Consider the following 23,994-nt stretch of genomic DNA (forward strand, 5'->3'; position numbering starts at 1 on the left):
CCCCCCCCACACACACGCGCGCTTTTGACGAAGATTTGCCCTACTTTGCATCTGATTGGCTGTAACTTGTTTCATTGGTAGGTGGAAGTTCGGTGATTGGTTAAACCTAGCACATCAAAAAAAATCCCTGCAGACTTTTTAAAATTTATTTTTTCTAAAATAGTCATTGCCCAGAAATCCAGCACCAGGCCCGAGTATTTAAGCTTTGCGTTAGAGTTGCGTTTCTCTCATATGATTGGTAAGTGAAATCAATTGACCGGACATTATATATAACCGCATGCAAGTTCCCAATTTATTTTATTTACTTTTCTCACGGCCGCACGCCGGAGATCCGGCACGGTGCCAGAATACTTTGAGCCCTACAAAACACCTGATAATGGACATATATTATTTATTGGATATTTAAATTAGCTTCCAGTACCAACTGACAAAATATCAAGAATACACTGCAAATACTGCAGAGTCATTGGTGGCCATAGGTTACACTAACAGACATCTAAAATGGTCATCTCACCTGGTAATCTTTTCTTGTAACATTTGGGACATCCATGTTATGGGTAGACGGGCAGATATCTTCTAACTTCTTCTGTGTAAAGACGTCGATTCCTACAAGGTGAACCTGAAAAGAAAAATAAATAACTGATTAGATCTGGCCTAAGGCCAAGTAAGCATCGGGGGTTGAAACATCAGGCTACATCGCAAAAGTCTCGAAAGCTCATCACTTTAAAAAGGATGCATAAGGAAGTTTTACCTTTGCATGTCCATGCTTGCCAGTCTTGGAGGTACTCATTTCAACGATCTTACAGGGACGCTCTTTAATCATGACATAGCCATTCTTCCTCAATGCAGAGCACTGCTGTGGGTACGTTGAAGAGGCCCCGGAATCCCCACTTTGGAAATCGACATCAGTCATGATGTGCTGTTCTATATCAAAAAAAGAAAAAGGAAAAAAATAAAGAAATGAGCAAAAATAACCCATTTAACAGACAACTGTTTTGTGATTGCAACATTAGCAATACACTTTAATTATGTGTGTGGAATAATATTATAAACAAATAGTGCAAATATAAAAAGAGGAATAATCTGTTCTTATAGTGTGGTGGCTTGTGAGCACAGCTTTGTAACACTAAGCTGTAACAGAACTAGGACTACTGCCGTTCCATGAACAGCTGTCAGAAAGCAAGTCAACAGTGGTTGGGCCATAAGCGCATTTCAATAAATAAACTGAAATCTGAGAGGGAACTTGCAACTAAAAGTTCTTCGGTGCTTTGTTTGACGTAACTATGTAACGCAATCTTTTTCCCCAAGATTTATCTTGGATAAATGTGTTCTGATTAGACATTCTGTGTATCAGCTTTACAATATTGATACACAGAAGGTTTAATTTTAACATTTCCCATACTCATTTAATATACAGACAATTATCCAAGGTGAAGCAGCATTGCTATGTCACTGGCAAACTATCCGAAAAGCTAACAGCTAATATGAAATGCTGAGGTTACGCATTTCCTACGCCATGTTGCTGTCATCCCAAATTCCCTTTGAACTAGCTAACGCTAGCTAGCTAACGTTGGCCTACACACTGTCCGGGGGAAACACCCAACGAGTCAGTTAATAATTAGCTGCCGCATTAGTTAATCGCCATGATTTAGAAATCTACGAGGTGTTAAGTGTGCGTTAGAGTTACTAACGTTGGGCAGCTTATGTTAGAATAATAGCTAGCTAGCTAGCTAGCAAACACCATCAACGTGGCAGCTAACGTTAGGCCACATGAGAAACATCTTACACGGCAACGTTAGCTTAGTTAGCTAAAGCATAATATAACGTTAAGCTAGCTCTAGGTTCCCACCTTTTTTCGTTTCTGTTCATCGGTAGCTACCGTAAATTAACATGCAAACACGATCCACACCGATTGCTACTGGTTAATGATACCGTTGCTACGGTTAGCTAAAGTGTTCTGCAAACTTCTTTCAATTGCACACCAAACCTTGTCTCACTTAGCCAACGTTAAGTTACCGATTAACTACCCAAGACGACAAATACCACATAGTATTATACAGTACGTCTCTATGCCGCAAAACAATAGGATTCTTAACGTTAGCTCCAATGTAAAACCATTTTTTTTTAGTTATAAGCCCCAACGTATTACTTACCGTGTGTCTTTCTACCCCAAATAGGAAGAATCACTTCGCATGCGTAGAGCTTTTCTACAGCAGGAAGTGCAGGCGAAGAGGAAGAGGCGCGTGAAAGGGGGAGGGGCTTGGGAATGTTTGTTTTTTTATTAAAAAAAAAAACCTATGATACACTACTTTACCTACATTTCGTGGTAATACTTGTTATTACTCAAGTTCATTTTAAAGGACTTTTAACTATAGCAGAGTGTTTTATGTACAGTGGGTTATTGCTACTTTTACTCAAGAGGATGTGAATAGGCCAGGCCTACTTCTTCCATGCTTTTCCCATCTTTGAAATTGGACATAATTACAGTTGCTTATACTTATCATGTGGTTTTAAATGACTTCTTTCATTTCTTTCAAGAGAATGATTTTTTTTCTTCTTCTTTAAAGCATAAAAACGTCTTTTTTTCAACGTTTTTTTAACATACCTCCAGAACACAAAACTGTGAATATAATTGTAACGGGGGCCCTTTATGGTACTGTTTTCTCATTTCGGTAGAACTACTTGCATATAATAAATGTGTATAACTATGATGATGCAAAATACTGTACTGTGGGCTCTGGTTTCTATTGTTGAAGATGAACAAAGGAACTGTCTGAAAGCAGCCTAACCGTCCACTGGTGTCGGTCAAACAGTCATTGCCGCTCATCTGCTCCATGCTCTCCCTGATTGATCTTTACGTGGATCTTCTAAAAGCCACTGGCTGTAAAAGAATGAGGGGTTCCTAAAACAGTGCACTACTTTTGACTGGAGTTAAACACACATTTTTCTTTTCTTAAAGGGTGTCATTCAGACCTGTGATAAAGTGTAAATACTCTTGAAAAATAGTTTGTGTCTGATATGTTTCTAATAATACATGACTATGCAAAGATTTGTTGTTTCAAAAGTGTATTTGCTGGACACAAGATGTCTCCTACTACATTTAGAGTCCATTATTTCTACATTACAATTCTTTTAGTTGCACATTGGACCGCTACTGGCTTCAGAACTATAGTTGTGATGTGAGAAAGTAATGTTGTGCATACATGCCTTGGACACAGGCATGTGGAAACTGTCTCCTCTTTCAGTAGATGAAAACAGCCGTAGAGTGTCAAACTCATACATACATACACATCATACCAAACATCCAAGTAAAGTAACAATAAGCATTATTTTCTTTGCCCTTTCTATTAGACAGTACGAGAACGAGAGGGTTGATTCGAAACCCAGGCTGCTGCCAACGACTCAGCCTACATGGGCTAGATGGACTGCAATACACACATTTAACTAAAGGCAGGCTTATGATTATATCTAAAGACTGAAAATGGTGGACTAACAGGTAGTGTCCAGATGTGGTGAGCAACATTTTGCTATAATGGCGTTTTTTTACTGTATGGTACCTGGTCACCTTTTTCGGTTTTCCATTACCCAAAAAAATCCCTGGTACCTGGTGAAAATTGCAGACTCCTGATTGGTCGGAGAGAATCGTCACTAATCACTGCGTCGTCATTGCTAGCGACAGAGGGGGGTGTCCCGCCGTTTATCGAGCAGTGTTTTTATTACTGCCTCCAGCTTCTTTTGTAACTAAATGTGTCTTCTGGCTTTAGCAACACACCGAGAATCAAAAACAACACACTTTTGACATTCTGTGTGTGTGTTACGTTAGGTCACGGCAGTTTCCTGCTATGACGACCAGCCACGCTCGCCTGAGGCGGTAATCTGCAATGGAAAAAGGAGGACGGGCACAGCGGCCGAGTTAAGCCGAGTCCAGCCGAGTCAATCAGGTACCATGTCATGGAAAACCGCCATGAGACTTACTAGAGGGATACTTCTCTTTAAAGGTCTGCAGATGCAAATAGTGGTGCACTAATTCAACAGTTCTAGTTTTTAAAATGTATTTTTTTATGCTAAACCACCAGAAAACTAGCTGTTAACAAGACAGTGACACATTTCCTAGCCAACAGTTGCCTATTTAAAAATCCAGCAAGCTTAGGGCAATGTTCATCTGGAGTTGTGTTTTTGCAGTGGCCAAAAATAGTTTGGACTTTGTCTGTTTTCTGTTTGGTGCTGGGCAGGTATTGTACAGCAGTTTTTTTTAATAAAAACAGCTCCCCGCTGCTGTGGCAAAAAACAAAGCTATGAGAGCAGTGGAAGTGAACCCAAACCACATCAATAAAAGACGCTATAAAGCTCAGTAGAGCTGAGGTAAACGGCTGAGTCGGGTCTTAATTCAAAAATACATGCAACCGCTTTCAGAAACCAATAGGTATGTAATTCCATAATGATAAACGCCACTTCAGTCCATACCCACGACGTTCCACTTACGAGATGTCTCTCGTTCTGAGGGAAATTCTGCCTGATGACATTATTTTCGTCCGGATGTCCGTTACCTTCCACTTTCTCTGTGTTATTTAAAACTCTGATCAATTTATGAGAACTATGGTTAACTGCAGAAGAAATCCAGACAGCTAGCTAGACTATCTGTCCAATCTGATTTTTCTGTTGCACGACACACGTTCCACCAAAACAACTTTCTTTACGAAGCTACTTGTCAGCGTCACCGTGGCTCTGCTCGGCGCTTAGCACCGCCCAAGACGATTGTGATTGGTTTAAAGAAATGCCAATAAACCAGAGCACGTTTTTCTCCCATCCCAAAATGCTGTGTGAACTAGCCAAACCCTCCTCCGCAGCACTGTGGAGGAGGGTCTGGCAATGCGAGACTGACGCCAATTTAACTTTTAGGTCACCACAAAAGTTTTTATTTGGATTCAATGTAAGCACCACTCCATATAACGGACAATTTACATTATGAAAATGTCATCTTGTGCAAAACAAATCCGTAATTCACTAAGTAATTATAAGAATAGACTACTACAAGGATACATGTACATAAATACTTAAAACCTTTGAAATACTGACAGATGGCTGCACACTCTTAACACACACACAAATAGACCCCACTCATACATAGCATTTGTGTCAAGCATCTGTGGCTGTTTTGAGTTGCTGCAGTTCAGTAGTGTCCTTGGGGCTCTGTGACGACTTTTTCCGGCCCTTTTGGAAGACAGCAGCAATCTCCTCAAAGCTTTTGCCCTTGGTCTCAGGGACCCGAAGATAAATAAACACAGTGAAACCGAGAAGCAGCACGGCAAACAGGATGAAAACATAAGAATCCAACCATTTCTAAAACAAAGGGAAAAAAGACAGGAGTCAGAAGTGACAGGGTGTCTGATTTTGTGAGATGACAGTACTGTATGTGTGTCTTTTCTGCCTACCTGTATATATGGAAAAGTCATGCCTATGATGAAGTTGCTGGTCCAGTTGCAGCAACCAGCCAGAGCGATGGCCGCGGGCCGAGGTCCCTGACTGAACAGTTCGGCAACTATGAACCATGGAATGGGACCAGGACCAATTTCAAAGAAACTCACAAAGAGGAATATGGCTGACATGCTGACGTAGCTCATCCATGTGTATTTCTCCTAATGGGAAGAGCACATCCGTCAGGGTAGTTTCTGTATAACTTGAAATGTTCAAATGCTGCCTGAGAAAGAGTAATGAGTTAGAAACATTTTGCATGCCATTCTTATATCCATTTTTTGTCTTGCCATGCCGTTAAATTGGGCAGTCCCATGGGTAAACGAATGTTCAGCTCTAGTTGCTGATAGACTAAAGCTGTGACACTGAATTTAACAAACCTGCAATGTGAGGCCCACTGTCATGGCAACTGCACAGCAGCACATTCCTCCCAGACCAACCAGAGTCAGTGTACGTCTGCCAGCCTTGTCCACCAGTGCAACCTAGAACATACAGTGCACTCTAGGAAACAGATAAACCTGTTTGTGTGTGTGAGAGTGTTTGTGAGTGTGTGTGTGTGTGTGTGTGTGTGTGTGTGTGTGTGCGTGCATGGGTGTGTAAGTCTGTGTGGTATGTAGTATCCTCTGTAATACTTGTATGCTTTATGTGTTGTATTTTTCTTGTTTTCCTTGCTCCCTTTAAGAAAATCCTAAAAAAACAATTCATCACAAAAAATGTAAGTGTACCTGGTTTGTCTGTAAAGAAACCATAAGTGAATTCCAGTGCATGACATGTGCGTACGCGTCTGTGTGTTTGAATCTGTATGCATGTAAATGTATTTACTCACAGACACCATAGTGAAGATAGTGTTGATGACCCCGACTCCTATAGTGGCGTATACTGGCTGACCGACACTAGCCCGAGTGAAGATATCCGTAGAGTAATAAAAGATCTTAAAGACAAAACGTAGTATAGATTTTCCATAATTACAAAAGTGAAATTTAAAAGGAGCAGTTTGTGTGTTTGCTTTTTTTCGGTAGAGTGGCTGGTAAGTGTGGTATTTTACAACAAATCTCATGTATTGCTATGATTTTGCTATGCATTTGTATGGGCATGAACAAAACCCAGATACTGCTGATGTGCACATACAGTATACTCCAACATGGGAACAAGGATTTCCCTGTCATCTTATCATGTCAAAATCACAGAAATGTTAGATCAATTGCAGCAAACTGAATGAGATGAGGAAAAGGTTTTGTGTGGAGTTGTAAAGTTGGAATTAATTTGCCACTCACCGCATTGATGCCAGACAGCTGTTGGGAGAGGTGCATCATGAGGGCGACACCCAGCTGCTGTCTGTACACGGAGGAGCGGATCTTCATGGCAACATAAAACAGTAAGATGTTGTCACTGCAATGGTTTTCTAAAACTACCGTACACATTCATTTTTGTTTAACCAGATGGGAATTTCTGGTCCTATCTTTCCTGTCCTTCTGCTTTATTTTGAACTACTGGAGTATGTGAACTACAGTGTGACTACTAGAGCCATGTCAAACATCATTTTTGTAATTATTTGCACATTTTGCATGAAAAAAAATACTTTAATGTGTTTTGCGAGTACAGAAATCTTTTGGTTACACATGGAACACGGTGGAATGGCTTCCTCTGCAGCCTTTTCACAGTTTTTACAGAGTCAAAAAGCGCATTTTAAGTAAAAAGAATTGTTATAGTAATTACAGTAGGAGCTCATAAATAAGGTGTAGGACCGCATAAACCTTTGTCTTCATCTGCGTTACTCTGGTGTCAAAATGTTTGTTCAGAAAATGTCATGATTCGATTCCATATTGATTTTTAGGCTCAAGATCGGATTCAAAATCGATTTTTGATTCAAAACCAATTTTCAATAAAAAAACAATTTAGGATATGTACACACAGTTACCTTTCGCATGCAATAGTTTACAAGCCATTACAAAACGAAAATAAATATATACTGTTATGAATTGACTTTTGGAATCGATTTTTAATTGGTAGATCATGAATTGATTCGTGACACCCCTAGTTGCATCTTATTGAACGTGTTCCAGATCTCATCTTTTCAGATCCTGCCTCAGTTGCCTTAGTTTGAGCTTTGGTGACTTATTTAACTAATGATTTAACATTAACCTTCATTGAGTCATTACATGAGATCATCAGTGTACTTTGGTTGATGACTGTTTTGGACGGTTGACAGATTGTCTCGGTCCACCCTGAGGAGGAATGCTACACTGAACTCATGTCGTCTACTGTAGTTATAGTGACAAGAGAGTGTATCTGCCTTATTTAATTAAAATCCAAACATCAATTGCCTCCAAAATTGTTAATGGAAAAGGTAAAGTAAAAATCACAAGAGATAAGACTAGGAAGTTTTGATAATATATTTCAAGTGAGACTCTTTCTATTTAGGGACGTACCAAAGAAAGGATTGACACTCTGGGCTCCCTGTCTGCCTCCTCTTTCTCCTTCCTCATCTCTTCCAGATCAAAAGTTGCATCATACGCCCCCTTTAGACGATACAGACCTGCAACACAACACAGAGCAAATGGAGTGGTTGTACATGACTTATTTGTATGGTGGAAGATGTTTTCAGATCAGACAAGTAGCAGTAGCATAATGGAAAGATGATGATCCATTTTTACTTTCCAGAAAGTACACAAAAGTGTTGTTAAATATACTTAACAGTTCTGCATTCCGAAAAAAAAAATGCTTATTTGCTTAATGCCGAGAGTTGATGTGAAGGTACAGCGAGCAGCCAGTTAGCTTAGGTTAGCTTAAAGACTGGAAACAGGTGGGAACAACCATGGTAGCTGTGTCCGTAACAAATCTGTTACCAGCACCTCTAAACAAACAAGATATATCTCGTATTATCATATATCTCCTTGGTTTCACTCCTAAAAAAAAAACAACGGGTGTTAATTTGCCAGAATATCTCTTAGCTGCAGTTTTCCGTAGATTAAAGGTCTGACGACATTAAAGTTTACTTCATGAGCTTGTTTAAAATTAATATGTGTTCCCCCAGCCTGCCTGTGGTCCCCCAGCTGCTAGAAAAGGTGATAGGTGTAAACCCAAGCCCTGGGTATCCTGGAATCTTGACCCTTATGACATCATAAGGGGCACGATTCCAGGTCAAGATTACCTCTCCTTTCTCTGCTTCGCCCACCCAGAGAATTTGGCCCCGCCATGAGAGAGAGACATCATGGCTTTCAAATGATCAAAGTGGCAGTTGGTCAAACCTTTGGACAGAGCCAGGCTGTTTCCAGTCTAGTGCTAAGTTAAGTTAACAGAGAATTGATCTTCTAATTTAGCTCTGTCCAAGAAAGTTAGAAGTTTATTTCCCAAATTGCTGAACAATTGCTTTAAAGTATCTGTAGCCAGTGTTTAAATAAGATAGAACTAGAGAGAATGAGAGAGGAGGACACAGTGTTGCTGGTTTAACTTACTCTTTTTAGCCTCTTGGTCCTTGCCCAGAATAATGTAAAGGTACCGGGGGCTCTCGGGGCACAGAGGCAGCAAAAGGGACTGCAAAATTGCCGGAGCTCCAGACAGACCAAGCAATAGGGGCCACATATCATCATTACCTAATACAAAGTCCAAGCCTATTACCTGCGTTTACACACAAACACACATACAGTTGAGGTTTTAGGTTCAGGTATGTCTTCAAGCAAAGATGCCGCTGTGCAGGTGTGTGTGAGTGAATTTCACCTGGCTGATCAGGATGCCTGTGACTATGGCCAGCTGGTGTAATGTTCCCAGAGCCCCTCTGTAAGCTTTGGGTGCGATCTCTCCAATGTACATAGGCACTAGCCCAGATGTCAACCCTGAAACACACACATTGTGAGGACTTCAAACATCTGGATATGTGACAATATTATATTATTGTGACATACTTTTGCCTACAATTTTGGAACCCTTGTTCATGTCCTTAAAAAGAATTAGCTTAAATAAGATCATGAAGGGGAACATTTCTAGTGATGATAAGGACAACTTGCCATTTTTCAAAACCCATACATATTTGGATTTCGAAATAAATGACGCAATCATTATTAAAAGGTTACTACAAGTACTTTACTGTACCACAGTAAAAGCCCATGACAGCGCGGCCGGAGATGACCATGATGTGAGGTTTCCACATCTTGCAAAGACCCATCAGCAGTCCGGCAACTACAGCCAGAAAATTGACCATTAACATGCCCTTTACCCTGCAAGATAGATAGAAAGAGATAGAAAGGTGGCAAAGAGACATGCAGAGAAAGACAGATGATAGAAACAGACACAAGCACCTGGGCATTGTTCCATATTGATGCTAGTTTAAGTTGTAAGTCTTTTCGAAATAATGTTTGCCTACATCTCTCCTCTCATCACGCTTCTCATTCTCCACACAGCATCATTTTTCTCAGGCGTTCCCTCTTTTCCAGCAAATTTTCATGCTTTCACGCAGTCGATTGATATTATTTTATCTTTCCTTTCTCACCTCCCTCTCAGGTCTCCCACAAATCCTACTAGGAAGGAGGAAAACATTCCACCAATGGAGAAGATGGCCACAGACAAGGACCAATACTTGATCACGTCAGGGTGCTGTCCCGGCTCTGAGAACCTCTTATGGTCTGTGTCGTTTTCTGACAGGACAGCCACCCTTTCCGACCACACCCCCATGTACTGGCCGTAATGCTTTTCAATGACCTATGACAGAAATGGCAAAAAACAGACACAACATGTGCACACACACACACATACATATGTGGATCAATTCTGATAAAATCTCTATACAAACATGTTTAGTTAGTTCTGACATTCATCAAACAACATTACATTTAGATGTCAGTTGAAAAAGAGAGCAGAAATATCTTTTGTTTGCCATGTTAGTTCAATTAAATTTGATCCATGCAACATTCTTCCATGCAGTACTGCAGTCCTGGACTCGGACTTGAGTCACTTTCTCTGGAATTGTGACTTGACTTTGATTCGTGCACTGATGCCTCTGACTTGGAATCAAGTGAAATGAGGGGGAAGAGATTGTGTGCTGATGTAATCTCTAGTCACAGGTGTGTGGGAGGATTGTGACTTTGGAGAAAGTTGCTTCAGCCGGAGGTGAGTCGACAAGACCGGACCTCAAGCAAACGGTTGCAGGGCAGAGGTTGCTAGCTGAAGGACACTTTGGCAGACAAAGGACTGAAAAACTTTCTTGTTTCCCCCACTAAAAACTTTTGCACCTTTTTAAAAATTGGAATTGCTACTAGAAAAGGAGTAGTGGGACTGGTCCGTCAGGGACGCTGAAGGACCGGAGCCAGTTAAGCACCGAAGCGGTCGTCGTCTTCTGAATGCGAACTAGGCAGAGTCTGAGGTGAGTCAGACCACAAAACAAGACTGTCATAACCTTTTAATCAATTATTTAAAGCTGAAAGTACTTACATTTATGTGTCTCTCTGGTCGATCGGCAGCCATTGATGCCTGTGTGTTTTCAAGTGAGGTCGCGTCCACACTAGGTTCCAAGGGCCATACAGCCCTTGGTCAATCCCCTTCCCCTAGGCCGTAATAGGTATTGGGACAGAACTAGGTCCCGCGTGAACGCGCAAAAGCTAGGCGAAGGGGTAAGGGGAAGGGGAAGGGGTAAGGGGAAGGATTGGGATTCAGCCTTAGTCTCCCACTCACATTGAACGTAACACAGAGGGAAGGGGCGACAGAGGTTTTTTTTTGTTACTGGCTAGGCTAAACTTTAGTGGCGGTGGTATCGTGTTCATAAGAGAAACTTCTCTTTGAGTATAGCGTCAACTTTACCCAATCTCTATTTGGCTTGACCAATCATCCAGTTGCCTTGAAATGCACATGGACATTCCACCCCTTGCCACATGGCCACCAACTACAACAACAGCTCAAGCTCAACATATTTGCCAACCAAACAGGTCTTACCATGAACCCCTGAAACTCAAACAATGTACATCAATACAACACCTCCAGTTGGTGGAGAACTTGACTTACTTTGTATTAGAGAAGACAGGAGCATACAGAACAATATCAATACAAGATTACGGAAAGTGATGAGGGTTATTGCTCGGTCAATTCCAAGCAATGCAGCCTTAAAACAAAGGTCCATCTATTTAACAGATAAAGATGAAAGTTTACCCTGATATAAAGCTCTGAATGTTGGAGGGGAACCAAAGCTGATATGAAAAGAATGAAGACAATTTGCAATGGGTGCATGAGGAGGGTTTGTGGCATATTTTGGCCTAACAAGATCACAACCTTTGAATTAAAAAGAAAATGCGTGAACATCAGCTAGATAATAGATCTGCCGTGTGCTCTCTGTCCTGAACAATATCCACATAAGGGTAATTGCTTTAATTGTCTGATGCTACGCCAGAAATGGATGTCAACATAGAGGGAAGCATGTGTCTTGTCTGCCAAAGCTGCCGTTCGAGATGTAGTCCACCGTGGGGCCAACAACTTCATGACCAATGCTGGACGGGATAGTCTCAAAGTCCCATTCATCATTGGGGGAAATTTGTTGCGTTAGACACTGAGAAAAGGTGAGTCTGTTCTTTGATCTCTCACAGTATTCCATTATCTCCAGTGCTGCAGAAAGTGTATACAGAGTACTTACACTTGTCTTCCAGGGTAAAAGGTCATAGGGTGGAGTAAGCTTATTCGGACAAGCTAATTTGCATGCAAAAATCAGTATGCTGAGGCAGTTAAGATGGTCCAGTGTGTGAGCGAAGCCTTTGTTAAAGTAGAGCAAATACCTTCTGGGGTGCGTTGATGACTCCGAGACTGTAGCCATACTGCAAGGACCCCAGAGCTGCTGCAAACACAGCCAGGGCTAATGTACCTGTGAGCTGCTGCAGGAGTGAAAAGTAATCATTTAGATAATGTCTGACACACATGAATGCATGCACAAACACACAATCTAGCATGCACACGCACTCAAGGAAGAACATGAGCCACTCAGCTGTACTAGCATGGTACACAGTCACAAATATAAGTATACACGTAGAAATGTAGAAAAAAGAATGCTTACATGCAGAAGTTGCAAATTAATGCTTAAATGAAACCCGTTGCATGTGCTATAAATATGTTTGAACCCATTGTTGCAGATATATAATAAATTGATTAATTTCAATCTCCTGAATAACAGTGCTTTAAACTTTAGAAATCTATGTCCTCAAAGGGGCAACTTGTGGTAAAGTGAATTATAACAGTGGATAATAACCATCATTTAGACACATTTAAATAACAGAACAGCAAAGACAACAACAAAAAGCTCGTTATGGTCAAGTTGAGTTATTGCCATGCAAACACAGAACACAGTGACAATGGAAGAGCCGGTTCTTCCTTCAGGTCTGATTCCTAAATGTAACCCAAAGCTTCAAATATCAGCAATAAAGTGTCAAGCCACCACTTTGAAAATAGTGCTTACATGATTTAGAATGGAAAGGATAGAGTATATAACCATTTCCTGAAAAGCATGTAATGAATGTATTTGCGAAGACTTATCTTACCTTTCCCGACTCCATGATGGGTCTAAAGTGTCAGCCAGGAGGTTGGTAATGATCAGTGAAGGCTATTAGGCTCGATCACGCTGTGTCCACTCACCAATCGACAAACACGTGTACACACACACAAGCAGATCTACATCGAAGATAGTACTTATACACATAAATGGAGCCGAGCAGAGGTCTGTTTTTGCACCAACACGGTCACCCGCACACACACACACACACAACTATTGGAGGGAAGCTAGAAAATGATAATCATGTTGACCAAACAGTGAGTCTAGATTCAATTTTTGGAAAACACTGGCTTCAGGTGTGTGGTGTTTCTTGCTGGTACATTATGGACAATATCAAATAATATATTGTCTGTAGCAATTAATAATGGGATGCTCAGATACTGCCACTTAGTAAATGTTGCTGTGCAGTTTCAAAGTTGGCTCTCTTTTTATAGTAATATTGACATTTCGACATCTAACACACACACACACACAGACAGAGACACACACAGAGTTAATGATATACTTGATATGGACAAAGTCTGAGGGTCGAAACTGATAAAATGTGCACACTTAACAAAAATAGACACCAACACATCCACACACAAAAAAAACACATAACTCCAGAAGCATAATGCTCTAGTTTAATTTATTTCTCTCTTACAGCATCTCTTTTACAAAACAAATAAATCCCAAAACAGGACATTAGTAATGCTCTTCCAAAATAAAGATAGCAAGAAATAAACAGAATAAAGAATACAGTGGTTTTGTCTTTGAAAGGAGAGTCCTCAGTGTAATGACCATCAGCCTTTTCCAATGGTAAGAGTGAATTCCGTGGTAGACAAACATAATAGTTATAATTATAATGCCCCATTCACACTTTGCTCATTAATCATACACACAGATGCATGCGTGCACACACAAGGAAGACAGTGGTTTTCTTCAGCTCGGCTCTTATTGCTAAAACGTTAGCCTGCTGCCTCTAACAGAGATTGGTGAACCTCACTTGCAGCTGCACAGGAGCAGCTACTGTGTGGATGTGAAAAATCTCCTGTTTTGAAAACTGCATATTAAAAAAAAGATGTATGTTGATAATTACATCATTTGGGAATGTGTCCATTTTTTGTGTCAACTTAACGTTTGTTAACCACAGGCCAGCATGGCAGGTCTAACCCGCTGTATACCCACCAGAAAAAAAAGACCCACCTGCATTACAGTGCTCTCCAATGTGGATGAGTATGCATGAACTAGTCCACCCTCAATAGTGTTATAAATTGAATACAGTATGTATTAATGATTGACCTGTACTAAGCATTTAAAAAGAAATTGCATGGTTTTATCATACCATACTCTGTTACTCATTAAAATAAAAAACAAACAAAACAAGTCTTAAATGTGTCAATGTGCATCTCCGTTAGAAGAGACAAAAATATCATCAGTAATGTGTTAAATTTAACAATAACACACACAAAAACCAGTGTAAATTAACCGCATAGGCATTTCTTAACTATAGCGTGAGCGAGAATCTTTTGGCTTCCATTTTTGTTTTTGCTTACATCATGCTAGGACCAGTACAAACAGTTAGGAGCCACAACCAGAAGAACCAATCAGGGAGGAGAAGGATTCAAAAGGACAGCTTTTTAACAATTAGTGCTATCCCATGCACACAGTATTTGGGATCGTAGCTCATATCCTGTTGAGGTTGTGTTCAGGATAAGAATCTAAATATTCCCCACAGCGGCAAGGTTGCATTTGTGAATCGCCACTACTTTGTTAAAGAAACAGAGAAAGAAAAGAACACTCCCAACAAATCAACAACTAATATTGCCTATCTTTAAATGCTCAGTGTTCAGACACGTCAACTCATAAACTTCACACTAAGAAGATAACATCATAAATCTGCATTTAAACAAACTCAGTGTGGCTTTGATCGCATTCAGGTAAAGGTTCACGCACAGACTAAATTACTCTTTTTTCTGGCCATTGATTTCAATGTCCTACTTTGATTTAAACTTTTGATTTGAATGGTAATCATTTCAACATCAAGCTCGCACGCACGCGCACACACACACACACACGCATACACACACACTTCAGAGACACAGATGTGCTGTACATTTTGTCACAAAGACTGACTCAGCCACAGAAAAAGAGAAGAACAAAAGTATAAAGAATGAACGCTCTCATAGTTCATTCAATACTACAGTATACGTGATGCAGCACCGTCAGAGTTTAAAGACGTAAAAGAGTGTGAATAGGGAGATGATTGGGATGATGATGGGGGGGGATGACAGAAGGAGGGAAAGAGGATGAACTAGTGACTTAATTTTAAAGGGACGACACAGACATCATCTTTGCATACTGTGACAACCCGACTACGACAGCAGATTGTCTCATCGCATCTCTATTAGCGAAATGCGATCGAACACTAAATCACAGTTCAGTTTACTCATGGCCCCGAAAAGATGGTGAGGGGGAGGAGGAGGAGGAGGGGAGGAGGAGGGGAGTGACAGAGGAGAAAGAAAATCAATCAGGCTGTCTGCTTTCACCGCCGACATCCGGAGCAAGTTTGTCATCCCCCGGGTGCCCTCATATTCAGAAGTATTTATTTGAATTTATATTGAATCTTATTCTTCCATTCCTCCGACCTCTGAGGTGTACGTTCTCCGGGAATGAGCCCACACATGGCAGATAGGAAGTGGGGAAAATAGAGAAATTGGGTGTAAAACAATTGACTCACTTGACTACATCTACCAGGAAGGAGGGAAGGTATCGAGGATAAAGAGGGGAGGGAGAGAAAGAAGCGGGTGTAAAGTGTATTACTACAACTGTTGAACACTTGAATGCACTGGTCTGTAAGGAGAGAGGAGACAAACTGAGCGGGTAAACAGCTACAGACAGGGACAGAAGAAGGGAATGTTCATCGTCAGTGGCACCAGTTTGTCAGTCAGTTGAGTAACGATGGCTTCTTCATGACCCAACAACGTGATCTAGGGGAAAATATCTCTTCATTCAGAACAGGTCTTTGTTGTTTTTATCTACGATAGCTTCTTTTTTGTTTTTTCTTCTTCCTCTACATGTTTTTAGTCTCTCCTGTAAAAGAGTTAACTCGTGGCCTCTCGGTCAATCTGGAGTGTTTGTCAGATGTGGCGTAGACCAAGGTTAGTCGCCGGGCGGGCCAATGGGAGAGCGAGGCAGAGTGGACAGTGGGAAGAGCCATCACCAGTTCATCATAGAGTTTCTGTTGAGGGTCATGAAGAAAACTTGGCTGCTACCTCCCGAACGCACTGATGCAAAGAATACCTACACACAGAGAGACAGAGACAGAGAGAGAGAGAGAGAGAGAGAGAGAGAGAGAGAGAGACAGAGACAGAGAGAGAGAGAGAGAGAGAGAGAGAGAGAGAGAGAGAGAGAGAGAGAGAGAGAGAGAGAGAGAGAGAGAGAGAGACAGAGAGAATATTAGACATTGTGTTATCTGTAATAAATTAAGGCTATCATGTTCATGCATCTCAATTTATAAGTGCTTCGTGAGAGTCAGCTTTTACTGACACTGCGGATGTGCCCTTCCGGTGTGATCTATTTTGTTGCATTTAAAGCATTTATTTTTGTTTCTGTGCTTACATCTGGTGTCATATTTGGTGTTGTATGTAATAATAATAACAATAATAATCTTTATTTGTAGAGCACTTTTCAAAACATGTTACAAAGTGCTTTAACAAGTGTAAAGACAATAATATCTAAGACACAATAATACAAAAAGACAAAAGCATGAACACATTGAAAGACTAAACTACAGCTAAATATAAAATTTTTCAAATAAAAATAAATAAAAAGGGATACAATAAAGTCAAATAAGATCGGGAAAGGCTCTCATACAAAAGTATGTTTTAAGAAGAGACTTAAAAGAGTTCACTGACTCAGCTGACCTGATTTCCTCGGGCAGGCTGTTCCAGAGCCTTTAATATACTCCCCATTAAAAACTTAAACTTAATGGACAGCTCCTCCTACTTTATCTGAACTTGAAAATGTGTAACCTGACATGTTATTAAAAGTTTACTTTTTGGTTCCAAGGGACTTGTGAGGGTGTGAGATCTAGGCAAATCATACCTTCTTGCGTTTATGCACTTTATTAATATTTTGTGACACATACAGTACATGCTCTTATCAAGAGCACTCCACTGGAGACAGCAGGACCAGGTCAAGTATTGTTCTAAATGTTGATGTTATTGTACTCCAATCCTTTATAAGCAACAGATAAGAGAACTCAGGGAGTGTATGTGTGTGTATCTGTTTTAAATTTTATTTTGTTACCTTGTCATTCCTCTCACAAAGGAATTTGAGTCTCTGGGCTCTCTTATGCATAAAGACTCCATCCAGATGACCCGTCTCCACAGAGCGGATCTCTATGGCTTTCTCACCCCAGCCCATAATCTGATTCGAGTGGATATAGGCTGGAAAAGAGAAATCACAAGAGAATGAAATAAAATAAATAAATGCATCTATTTCTATATCACTGAGTTTACAACTCAATGATATATAACATACCATTAGAACAAACCATAAACCAATGCAGAATCCAGATTCATTAGCAATAGCCTAGTGGATGCTTTAAAAGTGTTAAACCACTGGCTGCCACATGATGGCAGTAAAATACTTTACTATGGAAAGAGTGCTCATACATACAGCACATGCCTGTACACATCACTTTGTTGGACTTTCAAGCTCTTGGTTGCTCCATCTCGCTTTCTTTCCATGTGTTTTACACCCTCACTTTCCCTTGTACATTGACTATTGATCATCAATAAGCTCTATACATGTTTTTTTTTTTTTTAATCTTTCTCAAATCTTTACCCTCGCTCCCCCGTCTTTCCTTATCCTTGCTCCATCTAAGCAGCTCTGGAGGCCTTTATGTGAAGGCCGATGTTGTAAACTGATTTCCAAATGCAATTAAACCTCCAATGAACCCCCATAAGATCAGTTACCAGAGAATTCCCTACACTTTTCCTCTGCATTGCAACACACACACACACACACAATAGCATATTCCACTGTAGTTATTTAAACCTTTTAAATCTTTGAACTGAGTTTATGTTTTAATGACTCCAGTGTACAAATCCATTTAAACCCAATAAACAGAAACAGTCGTGTAAGTGGGACGTACCAACAGAGGTAGGCATCTCTCCCCACTGTAGCACCACGTCCTTGGTGATTCGCCCGTATGTGTTGACGTAGACGCCCTCGTCTTCGTAACACAGCAGCATCTCCATCCCATCAGTCTTGGGGAGCACCACGATGGCATGGGGCGTCACCTGGCTCTGGATCTATCGCAAACACACACGCGTGAGGCTTTTTATTATATCTGTCAAATGTAATTATAATCTACAGTAGATTAACATAGTACAGAGGTTTCATCATGGGCATGTAATGCAATAGACTTTAGCTGTTTCTGGCTTTTCTTTTGTTGCTGGACCGACTGGCATACTTTAATCCTCTAAAGAGCAATTTTGTGGACATTGACAAGGCTGCCAAATTTCAGGGGCGTCAGGGCATCAAGAGGTTCCGACTTTGGCTTGTTGTCTGAGAAGCCTTGTTCTGTATTATAAGAGAAGGGACAAACTATTCCACTTTCCTTTGACCTTACTTAAGAGAAACAGTATCAGGAGAGTTGGGAACAGTACCACACACAGACATGAGACACTTGAATCTGTGCACTTTACCCAAAGTGTACCCCAGAGAATATACCCCATTATTTGTGCCAGGACAACAGGCTCTCCGGAGGTGTGACTCAAAACAACACTTCAGGAGCACAACAACAGATCATATCGGTAAAATGAGTGAGTGATAACGGGATGAAAAAAACTCATCTGAGCCCACGGGAAACTGCATGTACACTGGACCTTTTTAAAAAGAGAACGCACATGGTGCCATTCTGCTTACTCTGACCACATTAAGGAAGCAACTTACACATTGTATCGAGATGTAAACCTCAGAACTGGAACCTAACAAGACCACCCGGAGTACATTGTACTGTGGTGTTGTTGATTGGTAAATCAAATGCAGTTTTTGGAATATTGCATTGAATGAAATTGCAGGTCAAATGAAAGTAATGCTAATGAATCTAATGAATATTTGTGGAATTAGGATTAATAATTATTAATTCAGCATTTTTGTGTTGGGACTCCAGCATGCTTTAACATTTCACTGGTAGTATAGTAGTATAGATCTTTTCACAACCTTTCGATGTCTCCTGTGGGTAAGATGAATTTGTTCATGCAACCGGTTTCTACCCTAAATCGTCCATTAATCTCTACTCTAATGAAGTGTACTGCACATAGACACACGTAGCACATCTGTGTATCAACTATGGGGTTCTACTAAAGATCTATTGAGCTAGTCTAAAGGGAGGATGGCAGGATGTCACCTTCATCTGTTTGGCACACTGGAAGAGAAGTTGGCAGGGAAGGAGAGAAAAGGGAAGCATGGATTAAAGGCAAAAATCGCAAAAAAGACAAGTACCTCAAGTGGAATATTCTGTAGTAATAATAGCCTGTAATAGTCTTGTGGGGCCCTCACTGTAAAGCGTGGGCTCAATTGAACACTGTCTACAATTGCATATTCTAACATCTGTATTCAGTGGGTTTATATTTATTGAAATGTCGCCACTAAATCAAGAGATTGACTGAACTGTGCTTGAACTTGATTCGGATAAGAGCATGCGATTAGTTAAGCCACCGCGGACCAAACTAATCTGCATGCAAGTATCAAAACTGATTTACATTCAAGCACGCACATGGACATCTACTGATGGTGTACCTAGCTTCCATGAGTGAATGAGTGACTAGAATTTATAACCGAATGCATACTGCCAATGAAAAAAAACAAGTATGCTAAAAGAATACAAGAATACAAGGACTACTTACTACTACTTACATTCCTGTAAAAGCTTAGTAATTTGAGCTTCATGCTGTGTACTTAACAGCTTAATGCATCATATTTAGCAACAAAGGTATCTGATAAACCAATCGAGCACCCACATCCATCTTTTACTTGCACGACAGTAAATCAATCAAAGAGGTAACGTGTCAGGAAAAAGTAATTGTATTTCTAGAAGCCGATCCTCGTGGGACAGTGTGTGTGTCAGTGTTCACCTTGGCACAGGAGGACATCAGCAGGTAATACAGTGAGAATGGTTGAAAAAATACTGGTATCCTTCAGGGCCATTCATTTGTGTGTGTGTGTCTTGACAGAGCGTTATTCAGAAAACACGTTTATTTAAGATATACACTCAGCACTTACATGCGAAGGGATGTAGATGTCGTAAGGGTTGCCCGAGTCCACGTCGATGACATGGAAGCCAACGCTGGAGCCATAGATGACCTTTAACCTCTGCCCTTCCTCCACCGTCAGGTCAACCAGCTGGGGACGATGCTGCAACTCCGTGAATGACTGAAAAAGAGAGGGGAAGAGATAGACAGACAAAGAGAAAAAGTAGGAAAACGTGAGATCCAGTGAAAGTGTATCTATACATGTATATACATGTATGCCAGACCTTCCTCCACAGATGTGCGGAGGAGGGTCTGGCTGGTCCACACAGCGGGCACTGGTTTCTGCTAAGCACCGCACAGAGCCACGGTGCCGCTGCAAAATAGCCTTGGGAAGGAGCTTGTTTTGGTGGAACAGGTACGTTCAAAAGTTGTTTTTTGCAAAAATTCACATTGGAAAGATAGTCCAGCTAGCTGTCGCAAAGCTGTCTCAATTTCCCCTGCAGAGATCTGTGGAGCAGGTAACCATAGTCCTCAGAAATCCACCGGAGTTTAAAATTACAACACAAAGAAAGCGGAAGGTCAGTGTTAGATTGTGTGAGAGATTATAAAAGAGAGTGTGAATGACTGCTCCAAGTGAGAATGTTACGTGTGAAAACACTACAGTAGGCCATATACCAATGTTGTTTTCTGATCCACATTTTCCATGTTGATCAGAGCATAAAGATTTGAAAAAAATAATTGGATGAAAAAAAAAAGGGATTTTTCGAATAGATAAAAATGTGCGATTAATTGCGACTTAACTACAACATTAATGCGATTAATCGCAATTAAATATTTTAATGGTTTGACAGCACTTATTCTGAGTGATGACAACTGTTGGCATGTCCACAGGACGCAAGCCTTCTGTAATTGCACGGCCCACACCCCTCTTCAACGCATCTGCTAGTAGCCAAGGAGTACGCGGAGCATTAAAAAAAAACACGATGGACTCTTCAGAAGAGGTCATTAAAAGTCACCGGACTACATCGTTTTATAAACATAGCCATGCTGAGAAATACATAGAGAGGTTTCTGGAGCTGATAGTCTTCATTGGCTTTGTATAGACTCTTTTGGCAGTGGCTTGAATGTTTTGGACGTCCATTGATATAAAATAGTTGCGCATGTTTGTGCTTGTGTACCTTAAAGGCCATGAACTTGTGGTAGGGTTTGGGAGCCCAGGCATAGATTTCCACAGAGTTCTTCAGAGCAATCACCAGGAACTTAATCCTCTCATATTTGACTGGAAACAGGACAAAGACACTTACACAGTGACAGACATGAACAGCTGAACCTTAAAGGTGCTCTAAGCGATGTCGGGTGACGTTACTTCTTCTTGACGTTCAAAGTGTTTTAAAAAAAACAAGACTAGCTTGCCCCTCCCTCCTCCCTTCTGTGATTCCGCGCACTAACCCCCCCAACCCCACCCCCAAATCCTTCTTGTCGGCTACTGGCCGGAACGCTGAAACCCTGTGTGTGTATGCTTCTTGGCGCAGGTGGGCCCAGTTTGTTCTTGTTGCCGGTTGTAGACCCTGTACTGTCTACAGAGACCGCGGTTTTTTTACAGTGTGTTCTGGGGACAGGCAGCTCGTGGATAGTGAGGAGATGTTTGTAACAACAACTGTAGCCTAAAACACGCGTGACATCGCTTACAGCACCTTTAATATTTTGACATTCTGACCTGATGTACATAAGATTTGATATATTAAGAAGATAATACATCTAACATCTTTTTTAACATTAGGAACGCATTTATCATAAACCCTGCCCCCGCTTTCCTTACTGGTCTAAATATCGTGCATTTGATGTGAAGGAAACATAACAAAAAATTAATAAATAAATATGTCTATGAAGCTTAAGAACACAACACTATCTATTTGGCAACAATCTGACTAAGTGGTAGCAAAGACAAGATGCATTTACCTGTATGTACAATTTTACACATCCTCAGCTGTTTAGAAAATTTCAGCTCAGGCCAAGTCAGAATCTATCCTAAATATCAGCCTTTGCACGTGTAATCCAAATTAATGTATTCATTCATGTACACATATACAGATCCTTACCAACTTTATAATGCACACAGCCCTCCAGTTCCCCAACTGTAATCCAACCCTGTTTTTTCTCTACTTCTGGGTCGTTGTGTAATATTCTGTTCCTCAGCCAGGACAAATAGTAGACACGCAACTTATTCTTTTTCCCTGAGAAAAGGAGGGACAGAGGGAGAAAGAGAAATGACATTGAATATACAGGAAGCAAGTCCCAAAACCCCCAAACCTATTCAGCTGTACGCAGCCCAAACAATGGCCCGTTACCTGGTAATTGCGACTGACCTAGATGATGTGGATTTATTCTTTGAGAGGAATTAAATAGTCTCCCAATATTACTTTATTTTGCTTTCAATGCAACCCTTGCGACTATTTACCTAATGCATGCAGTTCATTAATCTTTAAGAGAATAAAAAAAATCTATCTATCAACGTCTAAAAACACATAAGGTGCATTGGGGGCACAACACCAAACTATCCAAATGTAGAGATGAGATAGCAACACAACTTTTCAGGACCTTCCTTAACAGGAAGCAACTGAAATGTACTTCATATGCACATTTTATGATATGAGCCATAATCCGCGGTCAAATACTCTGGAGAAGGGTGTGTGTGTGTATGACCATGCACTTCAGAATGTGCGTGTTTTGTGAGTGTGTGTGCGTTAGTCCTACCAGATATGGTGACTAGCACATTGAGCCCCTCAAGCACGTCCATCTGAAGGAAGCGCCGCCTGGTGATCAGGTTATAGACTTTTCCCTGTCCGCTTCTGTCAAGCAGCATAAGACCATTCTCTGTCCCCACCAGCAGATTCACACCTGAACATACATACACCCAAGAGTCAGAAACAGAACAGATTTGGACATTCAGGACAATTCTAATGTTTTTGTTTTTTAAAAGGGAGATGAAAGATGTTCCCTCCTACCCCAGAGTGCAGCACACAGGATCTCAGAGTTGAAGCGTTTCTTGTATTTGCGGATCTCTGGGGTGTCGCTGTGGGGTCTGATGTTGGTCGGGTTGACGTTGACCACAGAGATCTTTCTGGCTTCGTTCAGTCTGGCCTGCTCCTGCCTCAGCAGTTCATTAGCAAACATGGCTGGGATGCCATAGAAGAAAAGACAGATGACGAAACAAAGAATTATATCACTGGTTGGAGTTTTTGGACATTGAGCAGGTAAAAAAAATATTACTGAATATGTACAGTAAAACGTGTGGCCACAGCTTTCTTTGCTTTTGGTTTTTTTTACCTTCCGCGGAGTTGTCGTCGTCGTCGTTTTCACTTGGGGAGGTTTGATAGACACGTGGGTCAACAAATGGGGTGAAGGACGCTTTGGATCCGCCCAGACCGAACTGTAAAACAGAACACCCGAAATTAACAAACTAACCAGAGTTGCTTGAATTTATACCAAGGACAATTTAGTATTGCATACTTTTGGTTTTGACAAATATAACAAATTTATTACGCAATTGTGTGAATAAAGCTTTAATCAGCTATTATCTGAGCTGGAAAGAAAGCAAGAGAAGTCAAAAATGAAATATATTATTTATACAGATTTGTACAATGAATTTGTAAATTGTTAACATAATTTAATACTTAGATGTTAAATTGTGTGTGTGTGTGTGTGTGTGTGTGTGTGTGTGTGTGTGTGTGTGTGTGTGTGTGTGTGTGTGTGTGTGTG

The 23,994-nt window shown here is 40.8% G+C and overlaps 3 protein-coding genes across 4 annotated transcripts in view; all 3 read right to left on the reverse strand.

Annotated features, from left to right (window-relative positions):
- Window positions 1-2,258, reverse strand: part of eif5a2 (eukaryotic translation initiation factor 5A2) — a 7,373-nt gene extending 5,115 nt beyond the window's left edge. Inside the window, exons 1-3 of one of the 2 annotated variants that reach the window (XM_034858711.1) lie at window positions 2,154-2,258; window positions 752-924; window positions 515-619 (exon numbers count right to left, since the gene is read on the reverse strand). In XM_034858711.1, coding sequence (XP_034714602.1) covers window positions 515-619; window positions 752-913 — 267 coding nt within the window. In that variant the 5' untranslated portion in view covers window positions 914-924; window positions 2,154-2,258. Of the gene's footprint in view, window positions 1-514; window positions 620-751; window positions 925-1,879; window positions 1,908-2,153 lie in introns of those variants that run through there. The other variant, XM_034858710.1, reaches the window with a different exon arrangement.
- Window positions 2,259-4,754: 2,496 nt separating this feature from the next.
- Window positions 4,755-13,124, reverse strand: slc2a2 (solute carrier family 2 member 2). The gene is made up of 12 exons (XM_034858708.1): window positions 12,981-13,124; window positions 12,225-12,320; window positions 9,959-10,167; window positions 9,562-9,686; window positions 9,190-9,305; window positions 8,928-9,090; window positions 7,902-8,008; window positions 6,747-6,827; window positions 6,299-6,403; window positions 5,853-5,954; window positions 5,433-5,636; window positions 4,755-5,340 (listed from the first exon to the last, which is right to left on the reverse strand). Exons 1-12 carry the CDS (start codon window positions 12,993-12,995, stop codon window positions 5,137-5,139), a joined length of 1,527 nt encoding a protein of 508 aa, XP_034714599.1. The 5' UTR covers window positions 12,996-13,124; the 3' UTR covers window positions 4,755-5,136.
- A 476-nt stretch (window positions 13,125-13,600) lies between these two features.
- On the reverse strand, window positions 13,601-23,690 carry LOC117936007 (traf2 and NCK-interacting protein kinase-like). The gene is made up of 10 exons (XM_034858709.1): window positions 23,563-23,690; window positions 23,241-23,411; window positions 22,990-23,133; window positions 22,335-22,469; window positions 21,414-21,514; window positions 20,267-20,416; window positions 19,392-19,409; window positions 18,132-18,291; window positions 17,282-17,421; window positions 13,601-16,273 (listed from the first exon to the last, which is right to left on the reverse strand). The coding sequence occupies exons 2-10, from the start codon at window positions 23,407-23,409 to the stop codon at window positions 16,190-16,192; spliced, it is 1,101 nt and encodes a 366-aa protein (XP_034714600.1). The 5' UTR covers window positions 23,410-23,411; window positions 23,563-23,690; the 3' UTR covers window positions 13,601-16,189.
- Between the last annotated feature and the right edge of the window lie 304 nt (window positions 23,691-23,994).

The sequence above is a fragment of the Etheostoma cragini genome, chromosome 20, assembly GCF_013103735.1.
Source record: "Etheostoma cragini isolate CJK2018 chromosome 20, CSU_Ecrag_1.0, whole genome shotgun sequence".
NCBI lineage: Eukaryota > Metazoa > Chordata > Actinopteri > Perciformes > Percidae > Etheostoma > Etheostoma cragini.